The 16,914-nt window shown below is 38.7% G+C and overlaps 1 protein-coding gene across 1 annotated transcript; it reads right to left on the minus strand.

The window, feature by feature from the left end:
• Positions 1–429: 429 nt before the first annotated feature.
• LOC149679578 (E3 ubiquitin-protein ligase UHRF1-like) lies at positions 430–15,508 on the minus strand. Its single transcript, XM_089835357.1, has 11 exons — positions 15,068–15,508; positions 14,848–14,997; positions 10,665–10,993; positions 8,586–8,792; positions 7,241–7,374; positions 6,624–7,141; positions 5,459–5,568; positions 4,625–4,787; positions 4,423–4,560; positions 2,162–2,422; positions 430–726 (listed from the first exon to the last, which is right to left on the minus strand). Exons 1-11 carry the CDS (start codon positions 15,233–15,235, stop codon positions 499–501), a joined length of 2,406 nt encoding a protein of 801 aa, XP_089691483.1. The 5' UTR covers positions 15,236–15,508; the 3' UTR covers positions 430–498.
• Between the last annotated feature and the right edge of the window lie 1,406 nt (positions 15,509–16,914).

Genomic DNA, 16,914 nt, shown 5'->3' on the forward strand with positions numbered 1-16,914 from the left:
GTATGTAGACTAGACTGTACACTTTTATTTGAGTTATACTCCATTACCAAAATATTGATTGCCACCATGGAGCAGTAGTAAAGGAGACATACTTTCAAGTCAATAGGGACTTGGCAGTAATACGTCATGCAACGTCACCGTTAGCCTCTTCCACTAGTGCTAAAAATGTACCGGGAGGAGGCGCTTAAATAGTTTTTATTCTGTAAAAAAACATAGCATAATGGCGCTGGGGATGGAGCTAAGCTCGAACTGCCTAACTTTCGTTGTCAATGCAATAATAAAACTTTTCAATGGAAAATACCGATAGCAACGTCAACGGTTTTTCGGATGAAAACGTTTGCCTTTTACAATTGCAATATTTCCGTGGAATAGTTTTAATGGAGTGCGAACAAAAGTGCCACAGTAGAGCAATATTCAACGAGACATAAATTCATTAAAAGAAATTTAATTAAACTTTAATTACAATACAAAACAAAATTTTTCATATTTTCACTTTAATCAACGTACTAACAATTTTAAAATTTCTCTTAAGACCCCATTTGGGTCAGTGTTGAATGTTTTGGGTATAACATTTCTACAGTGTGCACACTCCCATTGCATTAATTTTAACTGGCGTTGAATGCAACATTGGCAAAAAGTATGGGCGCATGACAGAGTCACCGGCTCCTTTACAAAATTGTAACATATGGGGCACGTGAATTGTTCTATGACTTTTCGTCTAAATTCCTAAAATGATAACAATATATAATATTTATTTCGCGAACCAAGAACCGTTTAGTCGTTTGTTTTTTTTATAAAAATATAGGATTTTATAGGACGGTTTTCCAGAATTATAGGATTATATAGGACTAAAAATATTAATTTTTCGTTTATTAAATAGAACCAGTACTGCGAAAAAAATAATTTCCTGCCTTTTTTGATCTAGTAAATGACGTAACTAATAGAAACTCCCTATTAGCTGGCTACACGCAAAACTCACACCATGGTGGTGCGCATGCACTGAACGTTCAGTTATCAGAACCACAATATAACGAGCTACTTTTAACTAGTTAAAGGGACTGTAAAGAAGGGATCGGCGGGTGGGTAAAAATTATTTGAAATACGTCAGAGGCTCGTGACCAAGGAGCTTAGTTCGTTTTATTTCGAAAACTACCACTTCATGGAATTGGCGCTGCAATCTCGCGAAAACAAGGACTAGATGTCCAGTTTCACTCCATGAGGAGCCTTTGTATCTTGGCATCACGTGGTGTCTGTGACGTATTTCAAATAATTTTTACCCACCCGCCGATGCCTTCTTTGCAGTCCCTTTTTAAGCTACAATACTAGGGAAACCAACCCTATTTTATGATATTTTTTAGACCAGAGTCCTGGTTTAACCGATATGGGTTGCTTAAAATTCGCCCAATTTTCAAAATTATTGGATTTTTTGCGATTTTAGCCAAAATTATAGGATTTAAGCGATTTTAGGCAAAATTATAGGATTTTTGGCGATTTAAGCCAAAATTATAAGATTTAGGCGATTTTAGCCAAAATTATAAGATTTAGGCGATTTTAGCCAAAATTATAGGATTTAGGCAATTTTAGCCAAAATTATAGGATTTAGGCAATTTTAGCCAAATTATAGGATTTAGGCAATTTTAGCCAAAATTATAGGATTTTTGTCGATTTTAGCCAGAATTATAGGATTTTTTGCGATTTTAGCCAAAATTATAGGATTTAGGCGATTTTAGCCAAAATTATAAGATTTCGGCGATTTTAGCCAAAATTATAAGATTTAATCGATTTTAGCCAAAATTATAGGATTAAGGTGATTTTAGCCAAAATTATAGGATTTTTGGCGATTTTAGCCAAAATTATAAGATTTAGGTGATTTTATCCAAAAATTATAGGATTTTTGTCGATTTTAGCCAAAATTATAGGATTTAGGCGATTTTAGCCAAAATTATAGGATTTAGGCTATTTTAGCCAAAATTATAGGATTTTTGGCGATTTCAGCCAAAATTATAGGATTTAGGTGATTTTAGCCAAAATTATAGGATTTTAAAGGAAAGTTTTAAAAATATAGTATTTATAGGAATTATAGGACCTCTGGGGGCCCCGTGGTATTATTGAGGTGGTTGGTAAGACTCCCATATGCTTCTTATAAAATATCAAAACTTACCAATTCTCCTTTCTCGCAATAAGAGACGCACTCTGCCCAAATCTTTTCATTTAAGTTGTCCTCCTTTATCATCACCTGTACACCCATTGGTGGACTATAAGTCACTGGCTTCAAGTTCGGTCTTTTGACTTCAAATTCACTTTCAGAAAAGCCACTTTCATCTTCACTTTTTTTTAAACTCTCTATAGCTTTTCGTTTTTGAGACAGTTTGACCTTTAAAACTGATCTTTTCTTAGTTTGAGGCAAAACTTTGGTTTCAGCCTATAACATAAACGTATTCGAATTAAAAAAAAAACCCACTGAATGAAAAGGATTGCGCAGTAAAGAAAATTATCAAGGCTAGTACGATTCATATGGACTATGATCATGTGATAGGGTTAGTCCCCCTATTATCGGACACATTTTAAAACATTATGGTTAAATGTAAGGAAATCACAGAAAACCTTTGAAAAGTTTATGAAATATATATTTTGAACGTTTCTGCACCTAATGGTATAGAAATAATTCAAAAAGAACGATGTAATGTTGTCCCAATCATGGATTTTATTCGGCAAGTATCGTACCCTATTATCGGCTATTTGGATGTTGATTCGGACACCCATGTTCCATTTATCGGACGCCTATACATCCAACTCGGACACTGGGATCTCAGAATCGGACAGTGGGTCTTTGTAGCCCGGACACTGGGATCTCAGTATCGGACAGTGGGTCTTCGCTATCGGACACTGGGATCTCAGAATCGGACAGTGGGTCTTTGCTATCGGACACTGGGATCTCAGAATCGGACAGTGGGTCTTCGTTATCGGACATTTGGATCTCTGTATCGGACAGTGGGTCTTCGTTATCGGACATTTGGATCTCTGTATCGGACAATGGTTCCTCAATTGGAATACCAATTTTTTTTTAACAATAAAAGACCCGTGAAAATTGTTACTTCTCTGACACTTCTGGATCCATTCTGAACATCACTAACCGCTTTAAGCATTAAATATTTACAATCCCTCTAAGCCTACGTTAAATATTTGTCTTTAAAACGTGTTTGAAAGCTGTCCGATAATAGGTTTTCTACATTAGATACGATTCGCGTTTTATTTTCATGTAAAGAAACCTAGAACTAACTGTTAAAGTAGCAATTTATAGAAAAAGATTCGGGCTTTACAGCCATACACATAACTTATAGTTGGCTTCTATTTATATACCTCAAAACACGATTTAAAAATGGGGGGAAGAATTTTTCCGGCCCCTCAATTAGTTTTAATTAATCAAAAAAATTGGATATCTGGTTCGTTCGCGCTTTCCTCCTCTGACATCGCGCCCCTTCTCTGTTTTTACATGCAACATACAGATTTCGACACCCTCTTTAAAACTAGGTAACTTACAGTGTTCCTTTTTTCCCCGGCAGTTTTATAAACAACTTTTTAAAAATGTGTCCGATAATAGGAGCGTCCGATAATAGGGGGACTAACCCTAGTTTAAAATACTCTTAGGCCTGTGTTTGTCTTGAATTCTGCATTTCGAGTAATCTCAAACATCGAAAAACTTAACAAGTACTCAACTTGATACTAGATCGGGTAAGTAATTGGCTAGAAATTCGATCGAGTAAGTAGTTGGAAATTGTGCAAGTACTTGGTCCGATCAAGTAAATAATTGGCAATTGTGCAAGTACTTGGTTCGATCGAGTAAATTATTGGCAATTGTGCAAGTACTTGGCTCGATCGAGTAAATAATAGGCAAATGTGCAAGTACTTGGCTCGATCGAGTAAATAATAGGCAAATGTGCAAGTACTTGGCTCGATCGAGTAAATAATTGGCTATTGTGCAAGTACTTGGCTCGATCGAGTAAATAATTGGCTATTGTGTAAGTACTTGACTCGATCGAGTAAATAATTGGATATTGTGTAAGTACTTGGCTCGATCGAGTAAATAATTGACTATTGTGTAAGTACTTGACTCGATCGATTAAGTATTTGGTAATGGTGTAAGTACTTGACTCGATCGAGAAAATAATTGGCAATTGTGCAAGTACTTGACACGATCGAGTAAATAATAGGCAATTGTGCAAGTACTTGACTCGATTGATGAAGTAGTTGGCTATTATGTAAGTACTTGACTCGATCGAGTAAGTAGTTTGCTGTGGCGTTGTAAGTACTTGCCTCAATCGAGTATGTACGTTCGAATTTGTGAATATAAAATTAAAATATGCACAATCCAATGCTATAAATTCTCCAGCCTTAATGCGAGTAAGTTTCTCCATTGCTTACCAGAACTTCAATTCCAAGAGCTTTCATTCTTTCTTTTCCCTCATCAGTCCACGGGGCTGGAATTGGATCATCCCTCTGAAGGCGAAAGCGCCAAACATTAAATCCCGACTTACATTTTTCGGGCCAGTATTTTACGACCTAAATTTGTGTTCAAATTTTATAAGGTACAGCTAATAAGAGTCCTACAATGTTAAATATTCACTTTATAAATTCCGTCATAACGATAACCTTTGACGGGACAATAAATGGAATGTTTGCGACCTTTGAAGCCTCTTAAAACCCTAATGGGTTTCCCGCTCTTCCAATCTTTAGCTGTGGCACCTTTCTTACAATTAATAGGGGCAGCGCAATTTAGAGCTAAAGCTCTGAAAAGAATACAAATATTTTGTTTTCTACACAAAACATATTGAGAGTGGCAGCTTTTTCTTAACAAATAAAGAATTATATCAGGAAAAGAAGCACCACGTCTTTGCTGATGTCAATACAAAGAGGGATACATTTAATTTTCGAAGTAGGAATGGAGAACAGAGTAATCTGGGCGCGCGTCAAAGTCCCGGACCCCCTTCCACGGGACCGGGGGGGGGGGCTATGAAAGAAGAGGCGGGTCATAGCGACAGGGGTAAAAGTGAATTACTTATTTTTCACCGTCCCCGTCAGCAACGTCATCAAAACGTAGTTTAAGTGAGCCGCCAATAAGATAATTTAAAATTTTCGTTACGTGTTGGAGGGAGGAAGGGGCTCTATACTGGGTGGCCTATGAGTCGGACTGAAGTAAATACTAATCGTTCTCCATTCCTACTTCTAAAATTTAATCTATCCCAGCCCAAATATATATCATATATAAGGATCAGAATGTCAGGGGTGAGCTCGCCGCGCTTTGGTACAAACTGATTAGGTTCTACTTCCGGGAACCTGCCAACTTCGTCCAGCGCATAAGCGGAAGTCAACTGCAGAAGTTTGGCGTGCGCCCCCCCCCTCCCCCTTATATGGGATAAGGTAACCTACTAACGAGAGCTTAATAATATTTAATTATTACTTGTTCCGATAAGTTAGTTCTTGATCCTTAGATTGTACGGCAGCGGTGCGTTTGTTATGGGAAAGGTCCCGCCCGCCGGAACCAGTGAAAACAATAGATTCTCCCTCATCCTAAAACAATTAATGCAATAAATTTTACCTTCAATTTCTCTTTTTAAATCTTTACAAAAAACACGGCTCCATTGGCACCCCTAATAGCTAATCATGTACACACAAAGAACGTTTTTAAAAGTTTTACGGGGCCGGAGCATCTTGTTGAAATGGTATTGCAATGTGCGTATATTATTTGAAAAACATGGGCGCGTTTTATTATTCTGTAATTAGTTTAGGCCTTGCCCTTGTTTTAAAATTAAAAACTACCATTAAATTATACTAGCTTTTACCCGCGGCGTCGCTCGCGTGTAATAAGAACTTCCATCAAAATGATATAAAGAATGGGTAGATTTTACTGCCCGTGACTAATATTATGGGAGCACCCTCGGAGCAAAGGCACTCGGCGTTGCCCGTCAGCCCGTCGGGATCCCGTCGGAACATTTTTCTTTTATTACTTTTCATGCGGACATTATTCCATAAAGAAGGGTTTTTAAGTGTTTGGCCGCCATTTAAAAAGATGGCAACAAATCGAACCCAAAAGACCATTCAGCCCGTCTATAGGTTAAAGGAAACCAGTGTACTCAATTTTTGTGAAATCGGTTGAAACGCGCGGACTTTTTTGCATAGAGAAGATATTTTACATTTCGGGGCGCCATTTATAAAGATGGCGGCGGATTGGGTGGGAAAACCTTTCTTAGCACGCGACTACTGCTTATGAGTAACGTTCCTGCAAATTTTCAGCCTTCTAGGGCAAGCGGTTTGGGCTGGGCCTTGATTAGTCTGTCAGGACTTTGATTTATATAGATATAGATGTAAAAGTCCTGACTGTCACTGACTATTAATCAAAGCCCAGCCGAAACCGCTTTACCTGGAAAGCGTACATTTTGCAGGTACATTACTCTTCAGGATTTCTTCGAAAACATCTGTCTAGGAATCAATTAGAACTGATACACAAGGTCGGATCCTTTAAGTAGCCTTATCACGCTGTATATAGAAGAAAAGCCATCTTTATGGGGCGCCAACATGCAGCTATAGAGCCGAGCTTCGCTTCAATACTGCTACAAAAAACTAACCTTATCACCATCGTATCCCCCTGAAAAAACAATGGAGAAAGCGCCTTCATCCGTCCGACCATGTATTCCGGGAACTATTGAACGATGCACACCCGTTCCAGCAGCATCGACCCTATATTCCCATGACATCCCGACTTCAACCCCGGGGATGGGTCCAAAATGATTTTTTCCTACAATTGTACATTCAGTACTAAGGCCGGCACAGGCCTTGCCCATTCCCCAGTCGCGAATCCCGGGTCCATTCACAGGCCCTTTGCCTTTGGATTTTTTCTTGCTGCTTAGGTTTTCTTTGCCGGGCTTGACAATGTCGTCCTCATTCTTACAATTAGGACAGAACCATTCGTCTTCGTCAGGGACTGAAGATAATTTCACGCACCACGTGTGAAAGAAGTTCTCACACTCGTCGCATTGAATTTGTTTGTTGGCGTGAGCTTTTCCACCGCATACATAGCACGAACATACTCGGCATTTAACATTCAAGCGATCCTGACAAGAGTCACACAGCGCTTTAGTTGGACCTACATGGGCGTCAGAAAGGGCCAATTGGCCGGGGTTTTAAAGGAAAAGTTCAAACAATCTTAAAGGAACGAGAAAGAAAGATTAGGGAGCTGGTTTACGTTTTTCAGGAGGTCCTATAATCATAAGTCTTTGTTGAGAGTAATCGCGAGCTTTAATGAGAAAGTTCTTCTCGATGACATACAAGTGATTGACGAGACTAATATTGCAATTGTGAAGTTGAGTATTATCATCGCTGTTAAAAGAATTTAAAATAAAATAATAAAGTGAGAAATATGTTATAACTAACTCTCTCGCATCGCAGTCTCTTTCATTTTGAGCGTTGAGTTTGCTTTTCTACTAATTACAATACAAGGATTACTGGGATGGCACCATAAGTTCAGAAGATATGTTCCATCCTTAAGCTTGTCACTGGTTACAAACTGGAGCTTGTCATGAAGTGACCTAGGTCATAGACAGGGTTCATACAACTTTTGGAAAACAAATTTCCCAGGTTTTTCCCCACATACTTCCCTGAGTTTTCCAGGTTTTTCCCCATATACTTCCCTGAGTTTTCCAGGTTTTTCCCCATATACTTCCCTGAGTTTCCCAGTTTTTCCCCATATACTTCCCTGAGTTTTCAAGGTTTTTCCCCATATACTTCCCTGAGTTTTCCAGGTTTTCCCCCATACACTTCCCTGAGTTTTCCAGGTTTTCCCCCATACACTTCCCTGAGTTTTCCAGGTTTTCCCCCCATACACTTCCCTGATTTTTCCAGGTTTTTCCCCATATACTTCCCTGACTTTTCCAGGTTTTTCCCGTATATGGAGTATCCAATGTTAACGAGGGAGAGGTGGGGCAAATAGGACTGTTACATAATCAAAGGACATCCCCGTATCTCTAGTGTAACCATAGTTATGAGCCCCCAAAGTTTAGTGTAATGTTAATCCTATGGAGGGGATGTTTATGAAAATTTTACTTAATTACTCAGCCCCTGATTGACGCAAATTTCCCTGATTTCCCTGAATTTTACTAAAAATATCGAAATTTCCTAGAGTTTTCCTGGAGGTTTTTGTCAACTATTTATTTCCCTGATTTTTTCCTGTTTTCCAGGTTTGTATGAACCCTGTAAAGTGACCTAGGTCATAGATTCGAGGTAAAGCGACATACGCCTGGTGAGGCGCTGTCAAAGGCTTAGTAATGCAGACTAAATAGGACCTAGATGGAAGTGTGGCAAAATTAAAAATGTCCGAGTGTAGGACTTCAATTCTCGCTTTTGTCGTTCACTCGAACTAGTTATCTCGAGCTGTAAGTCTCTATGCTATAGCATTACGAAGCATAGAATTGTCATACTTATGGAACATATCTTACGCTTCAACCAATAACGCGTAATGTAGTGCTAGAACTAATAAAGCAAGACTGCAAGGGGGGTGGGTGGTTAGAATTTGGTTACAAAGTAATAATTACCCAAGAATAATGGATCCAATCACAAACTTCTTAGTTCGCGTGTCTTCTTTACTGGTTACAAGGAAATCGTAATAGTAGCCAATTTTTGTTGGGTCGTCCGTGTTGTAATTGACCATTATTTTGGCTCCAATAACAACGTCGTCAACACTGATCTTCTTTCGCGCTCTTGGGCGAATGCAACTGAGCGAAAGGTACACTCGGTTGTTGCTAAAAATTAAAATTTACCACACAAAATTAATGGGACTAGTAAAAAAGACTGAGGAAAACTGATAATTGGCATGAAAGGAGCTTTGGGCAATGAAGACCATACTTTTTTGACTATGGTATGAGGGCCTTCAAAGGTTTGGGAACCGTACACAAACTACTTTACTCTGTTGGAGGACTCGAGGAGGGATGAGGTTTAAACTTATGATGGTCCATGACAAAGAATTAGGAAGGGGTGCTACTATTTGGGACGTCACACTTTGGTAAATGCAAGGACTATAGTGGTACCAAGAAGCGATATCTAGTTTATTAGGTAGAAGGTATAATTTCGCCAGATTTCTAGATTTATCTCCAGTCCAAACGTATAGTAGATCCGGAGTTAATCCCTGCTGCCTCTAAATTACACAAGCAGCATCTCATTGGTTCTCGAAAACTCACGTCAGCGCGACCAACGCGAATGACGAAAATTACAGTCATATTTTCCGACTGAGGAGAGGCTGCGAAATAGCCCGGCCTCCTTTTACGTCCCCCCTTGTATTTTGAAAGGGGGACTCGCGAATACTTAGGCATCTTATACCTTCTCCCTAGTAAATTAGATATCGCTTCTTGGTGGTACTGAGAGGGGAGGAGCTACGGGGACGTGACGTCAATATGGGTAGTCTAAATTGTATGGCCTGAGCTAACGACTTCCAATATGGTCGTAATATGGAGGTAGGGGGGCGTGACGTCACGAGACCGGTCGAGGTAGCAATAGTTGTTTAAACTATTAGTAGGGAAACTAATCGATCTTTTATAAGCATACCGAAGCCAACTTAAATAATAATGTTACACAACTGCGAGGGGGAAGACACTCAGGTGTACAATATGACTTGAACTCAATGTACTGTCAAAGCTGAACTCCTGAGTTCCGAAGGATTTGAACTCAATGCACTGTCAAAGCTGAACTTTTTTGAACTCAGGTGTACACAGAGATCTAGAGCGTCTACCCCCTCGCACAACTGGCACTAAAACATTTCTTACCATTAAAAAAAAAAAAATTTCTAAATGACACTGGGGGTTTAGTTTATAACAATACTCTGGGCTTTATTACACGGAGGGTGTTTGCTAGGCCATATTTCGTTCAATAGCTAACTATAACTGTTCATAAGATATGTTCAATAAGTTTGTCACTGGTAACTTAGAAACTGGAGCTTGTAATTTTGAAGTGACCTAGGTCATAGATTCGAGGTAAAGCGCCATACGCCTGGTGAGGCGCTGTCAAAGGCTTAGAAAGTTCAGACTAAATAGGACCTAGATGGAAGTCCTGCAAAATTAATTAACCGCCGAGTGTAGACAATCAATAGAGTGCTGTCAGTTGTGACGTCAGATCCAAGGTTAAACGTCACGAGTCTGCCTTTAGTAATGAGCGGCCATGACAGTTACCGTTTTTTCTTTATGGGAAAACAGCATGGGTGACGTCACACCAGCGCTTCTGACAGCACTCTATTCTCGCTTGTCGTTCTCGAACTAGTTATCTCGAGCTATGTTAAGCAAGTAGTCCACTAAGCCTTGTGAAACCGTATCGTTAACGTAACGTCACGTATCCAAATACGAACAGAACGCCATCTGATAACGTTTCTTAAACGATGCTTTCGGACTTAGGTAATGGGCGCCCTCTTTCGGATGATATAAGAACTTAAAACGGTAACGATACGGTTTCGCAAGGCTAAGTGGACTACTTGCTTAAGTCTCTAACATTACCAAGTATAGGAAGTTGTCATACTTATGGAACATATCTTATGACGTATTTTAACTTTCCCCTCCTTAACCATTCCCTTCAATTGATTGGAAGAAAAAAAAAACCCCCAGTTCTAATGTTTTTTAAAGGTTACATACTTCTTTTCAAATTCAACGGTATACGTTAAACCATCATCTATGTTGGAGACCGAGGAAGGATTTGTTTGGTGGGCTGAGGAAGGAATAGTTTGGCTGTCTCCGTCATTGCTGGAGCTTGATGACGTACATGGCTGATTAGAGCACGAACTTTGAGAGCTGGATAATTTCGAGCCCGGATGAGATTTAACAGTAGTTTCTCGTGAAATTTGAACAATTCTGGCCTCCAACCAAGCTCCTCCAAAGTCCATGTTTTTGGCATCGACAAATTCGCCAGTTTTATAGTACAGGCTAACAGCGGGTACTAATTTAACTGAATTCGAATTTTCCACCTGCAAAAGAAAATTTAAAATTTTTTACGTGTTCCCTAATAATTTGCACTATTTGGTTGGATCAAGAAGCGATATCTAGTTTATTAGGGAGAAGGTATAAGATGCCTAAGTATTCGCGCGCCAGTCCCAGTCCCCCCCTTTCAAAATACAAGGGGGGGGACGTAAAAGGAGGCCGGGCTATTTCGCAGTCTCTCCTAAGTCGTTAAAATACCAAATTTTGAAAAATTTTCGTTGTCATTCGCGTCGCGCTGACGTGAGTTTTCAAGAACCAATGAGATGCTGCTGGTTGTAATTAAGAGGCGGGGATTAACTCCGGACCTACTATACGTTTGGACTGGAGATCCCATACTAATATGTGATTGAACGTAAGGAGAAGGGCTTAAAACTTCGTTAAACCGCCCGCAAGAAGTGATATCTAGTTTATTAGGGAGAAGGTTTAAGATGCCTAAGTATTCGCGCGCCATAGTCCCAGTCCCCCTGTTCAAAATACAAGGGGGGGCGTAAAAGGAGGCGCCGGGCTATTTCGCCTCTCCTCAGTCGGAAAATCAAAATACGAAATTTTCGTCATTCGCGTCGCGCTGACGTGAGTTTTCAAGAACCAATGAGATGCTGCTGGTTATAATTTAGAGGCGGGGATTAACTCCGGACCTACTATACGTTTGGACTGGAGATCCCATACTAATATGTGATTGAATGTAAGGGGAAGGGCTTAAAACTTCGTTAAACCGCCCGCAAGAAGCGATATCTAGTTTATTAGGGAGAAGGTATAAGATGCCTAAGTATTCGCGCGCCATAGTCGCAGTCCCCCTTCCAAAATACAAGGGGGGGGCGTAAATGGTGGCCGGGCTATTTCGCAGCCTCTCCTAAGTCGGAAAATACGTAATTTTCACTGTCATTCGCGTCGCGCTGACGTGAGTTTTCAAGAACCAATGAGATGCTGCTGGTTGTAATTTAGAGGCGGCGGGGATTAACTCCGGACCTACTATACGTTTGGACTGGAGATAAAGCTAGATTATAAATGTGGGGGCGAATTTATACCTTCTCCTTAATAAACTAGATATCGCTTCTTGGTCGGATCATAGAGGTTCAAAATATCTTGGTTTTTCAGACCATCGCGACTACATAGTAGAAATATCTCGGGAGATACGTAAAAGGAATCGCGTATTTCTCTTGGAAATTGAGAAGATGGATGTGAGAGAAAGAAAAGTATGCACTAAGGCGAACAGTTACCATTTGCTGGGAATCCAAGTTTTGGCTGATAGTCCGAAATTTTGTGACAACAGAGTCACTTGAGCCTCCGTTACGGGCTCAGTAAAGAATAAAGAAGAAGTTGGTAGGTAGACATTTTAAGACATTCCATGATAGCTTTGTCAGAAATAGAACTGGATGTCTGGAAAATCGTAAAAGCAGAGTTGATGCGAAATATAGGAGAAGAATAGGATGAAATTGATATAAAATATAGGGGAAGAATAGGATGAAATTGATGCAAAATATAGGAGAAAATAGGAAGAAATTGATGCAAAATATAGGAGAAAATAGTAAGGAATTGATGCAAAATATAGGAGGGAATAGGAAGAAACCATTGCAAAATATAGGAGAAAATGGGATGAAAGCTTTGGAAAATTTAGGAGACAATAGGAAGAAACCATTGCAAAATTTAGGAGAAAATAGGAAGAAACCATTGCAAAATTTAGGAGAAAATAGGAAGAAACCATTGCAAAATATAGGAGAATATATGAAGAAACCATTGCAAAATATAGGAGGATATAGGAAGAAACCATTGCAAAATTTAGGAGAAAACAGGAAGAAACCATTGCAAAATATAGGAGAATATATGAAGAAACCATTGCAAAATATAGGAGGATATAGGAAGAAACCATTGCAAAATTTAGGAGAAAACAGGAAGAAACCATTGCAAAATATAGGAGAATATATGAAGAAACCATTGCAAAATATAGGACAATATAGGAAGAAACCATTGCAAAATTTAGGAGAAAACAGGAAGAAACCATTGCAAAATATAGGAGAATATATGAAGAAACCATTGCAAAATATAGGAGAATATATTAAGAAACCATTGCAAAATTTAGGAGAAAATAGGAAGAAACCATTGCAAAATATAGGACAATATAGGAAGAAAACATTGCAAAATATAGGAGACAATAGGAAGAAACCATTGCAAAATATAGGAGAATATATGAAGAAACCATTGCAAAATATAGGAGAATATATGAAGAAACCATTGCAAAATATAGGAGGATATAGGAAGAAACCATTGCAAAATTTAGGAGAAAACAGGAAGAAACCATTGCAAAATATAGGAGAATATATGAAGAAACCATTGCAAAATATAGGACAATATAGGAAGAAACCATTGCAAAATTTAGGAGAAAACAGGAAGAAACCATTGCAAAATATAGGAGAATATATGAAGAAACCATTGCAAAATATAGGAGAAAATAGGAAGAAACCATTGCAAAATATAGGACAATATAGGAAGAAAACATTGCAAAATATAGGAGACAATAGGAAGAAACCATTGCAAAATATAGGAGAATATATGAAGAAACCATTGCAAAATATAGGAGGAAATAGGGAGAAACCATTGCAAAATATAGGAGAAAATAGGAAGAAACCTTTGCAAAATATAGGAGGAAATAGGGAGAAACCATTGCAAAATATAGGAGAAAACAGCTGGAAGAAACCATTGCAAAATTTAGGAGACAATAGGAAGAAACCTTTGCAAAATATAGGAGGAAATAGGGAGAAACCATTGCAAAATATAGGAGAAAATAGGAAGAAACCTTTGCAAAATATAGGAGGAAATAGGGAGAAACCATTGCAAAATATAGGAGAAAACAGCTGGAAGAAACCATTGCAAAATTTAGGAGACAATAGGAAGAAAACATTGCAAAATATAGGAGAAACTAGGAAGAAACCATTGCAAAATAGGAGGAAATGAGAAAAATCAATCATTTTAGAATTTCTTTTTTCCATCACGGTTTAAGAAACAAATCTATAACTTCAAATGACGTCTGACTAATAAAAATTATTCCAATTTAACATATGGGAATTATCATGATATTATATAGGAGAATATATTAAGGACTTAAAATACAATAAATAATTAAATATGTAATAGGAAGAATGTTCACTATAAAGACAACTTTGTTTTTTTTTTAACAAAATTCACCCCACAGATAAGGAATAATTAAATACATCATTAAAGCTGCGTCATAACACACAAATTACTTAAAATATGGCACTAATGTGTTCAATATTCTTATAATATTGAAGACCCTCATCTTAAAAGTTGTACTTCTTCAGCCTACGCTACAATAGAGTGCTACCACGAAGCTAGGGGGGGAAAAACTGTGACGTCAATATTGGGTCCCGAATTTGTATTGCCCAAGCTGACGACGCCTCGCGACTGCCAATATGGTCGCCTGAAAATAAGGTAAGAGATAAGAGCATGTGACGTCACTACAAAGTTCGTGGTAGCACACTATTCCAAATACTTGACTTTCCTTGCTAAAGCGTTGCTTTAAACAAATTGGTTAGAATTTTATACTTGAAATTCTTAATTTTCAGCGTTACCGCAAAAAATAGTTGTTTTTTTTTTTGTTTTTTTTTTCAAATTCTTTAACGATTTTCCCTGATAATCTCTAAATAATCTATGAATTATTTAGCCCAATTAAATTTTATACACTAAAACAAATTCCCTGACCATTTTCACTCATTTTGAAATTCCCTGATTTTTATTCCAAGTTGTCCCTGTGGCAACGCTGTTTTTGATCTAAACCCCACATGCCGTATAAAAGTAAGCTTTGACATTAGTATATCACTTGTCGTACAGCTTCATTAGTTGCCGCTGTTTTCGATTTTTCATTGGCGTCAGCAATCACTGCCTTTTCAGCAACTTGCAGAGTAAGTGAGAATTCGATATCGTAATAGTGAAGGTTGTCCTTTATAAATTTTCCATCTTCTTCATGGACGTCGCATAACTGTTGACATTTTTAATTATATTGCTTGCTTAATTACGCCCTGAAAGTAAGCTTAAAAATTGTAACTTACCTCTTTCCCCAGGAATAGTAACCTAACTCGATCAATAGGAATGCCTGATAATTTAGATACTAGTTTTCGAAACCTAGCAACATCTGTAAGTTTAGAAATCTTTTCTTTTCGCTCGTCAAAAGATAACTTTTTAACAGTGCCGTCGAGGTAAGAAACATGTAACTGCATTATAAAAAGTCTTGTGATTTAAATAATGATGAAAAAATCGGGTTATTTGGATAATAATTTTTGATCAAGCGATGCCGCGAACGCGATAGCTAGTTGCCACCGGTAGGCACGCCACACGATGTTGCTTGAGCTTCTTTCTAAGCAGACTAAACGAGAATTTCCCGCCTTTTTTAGTGTTTACAGGTTTAGTTAGTGTTAGATCCAGTCATAGTTGCAACTAGGCACGCCGCACGATGATGCTGTTGAGCTTCTTTCTAAGCAGACTAAACGAGAATTTCCCGCCTTTTTTAATGTTTACAGGTTTATAGCGTTTTCCTTTGGGTCCTCGCGGAGCGCTCCCATGGAGGAATAAAACTAGGAGATCCTATTCTTCAAAAACAGTCTTTAACGAAGCTGGAAACTACTACTACAATTTTTATTGCTCCTTGGGAGCGCTCCGCGAGGACCCAAAGGAAAACGCTATAAGTTAGTGTTAGATCCAGTCATAGTTGCCGAACTTGCCGGTAGGCACGCCGCACGATGTTGCTGTTGAGCTTCTTTCTAAGCAGACTAAATGAGAATTTCCCGCCTTTTTTAGTACCCACAGGTTCAGTCTGGGAAATAGCACACTTCCTCTGGTCCAAAACCAGTTTATTAATTGCTTGGACTAGTTTTTAAATTCAAGAAGTGGGGGTTACTGGTCCTCAGGACCAGTTTATTAATTGCAAATCTATAGGAGAACAAAGGCTGGGACCACTCCGGAGACCAGTTTATTATTTCAGACACTAGGGTGTCACTGGTCCAAAGGACTAGTTTAAAAAATATCCTTATTTCCCAGACTGCACAGGTTTAGTGGGTGTTTGGTCCAGTCATAGCCCACTCGACAACGCAAGCCGTGATCGAGTGGGCTATGAGTCCAGTGAGGGAGCCACCCTAACCCCCCTGGCCTGGAATAAATAAACTGGTCCATGACCATTGACCAGAGCGTGTCGTCTGCTAAACTAAAGAAGTAATTAAAATAGTTGAGTTATTGTCTGGACCCTGGTTTCCCTAGAATTTTCTTAGTGGTCCCGTGGACCACTGACCCCCCTCCGATTTAATTTTTAAACTGGTCCAGGCAATTTTTAAACTGGTCATTTGCCCTGTGCCACCGCCTTATTTCCCACGCTGACCCTGATATTAAAGGGTGTATTTTTTCTTATACAGCAACACGGAGCTTCTATTAATAGAAGCTCCGTGACAGCAATAAAGAAACCTTGCTTGGTCCCGGCCCACTCGATCACGCTGGTTCCTCCCGTAAAGAGGCCTGAAAGCATGCTCAAAGCACCTATCTCACATTTTTTAAATAGAATTTGACCTGATTTGACTGCCTTCATACCCATTAGCAAAATGTTTTGGTCCACAATTGTCATAAACATCCGATAAACCTTTCTCTAAACAACCTTTCGTTTATATAATGTGGCGTGAGAGCTTTGATTGTCTACGTCTCCCACTTTACAGTTTTTTATTTTTCTCTGTTACTGTTAATTTAGTAAGCCCAATCGCCCGCCAATTTCAAACACTTTGACACTAGTACGAGAAAATAAACGCCAACGCAGTTTTACTACTGTATATTATATGGAAATTAGAGAGTTTTCATGACGTTAGCGATCATAAACATAAATATCTCTTAATTTTTATATGATCTGAAGATACTTTAT

Source organism: Phalangium opilio, unplaced genomic scaffold (assembly GCF_054372755.1).
Source record: "Phalangium opilio isolate 3A_F unplaced genomic scaffold, DU_Popi_V2 ptg000041l_1, whole genome shotgun sequence".
NCBI classification, from domain to species: Eukaryota; Metazoa; Arthropoda; class Arachnida; order Opiliones; family Phalangiidae; genus Phalangium; species Phalangium opilio.

Bases quoted from the DNA above. Each gene is read 5' to 3' on its own strand.
- LOC149679578 (XM_089835357.1), bottom strand. From the start codon at position 15,235: ATGCAGTTACATGTTTCTTACCTCGACGGCACTGTTAAAAAGTTATCT. The intron at 8,793-10,664 runs GTATGTAACCTT...TTTAATTTTTAG, and splicing joins ACCGTTGAATTTGAAAAGAA to CAACAACCGAGTGTACCTTT. The intron at 7,375-8,585 runs GTAATTATTACT...TTCTTTTAACAG, and splicing joins ATTGGATCCATTATTCTTGG to CGATGATAATACTCAACTTC.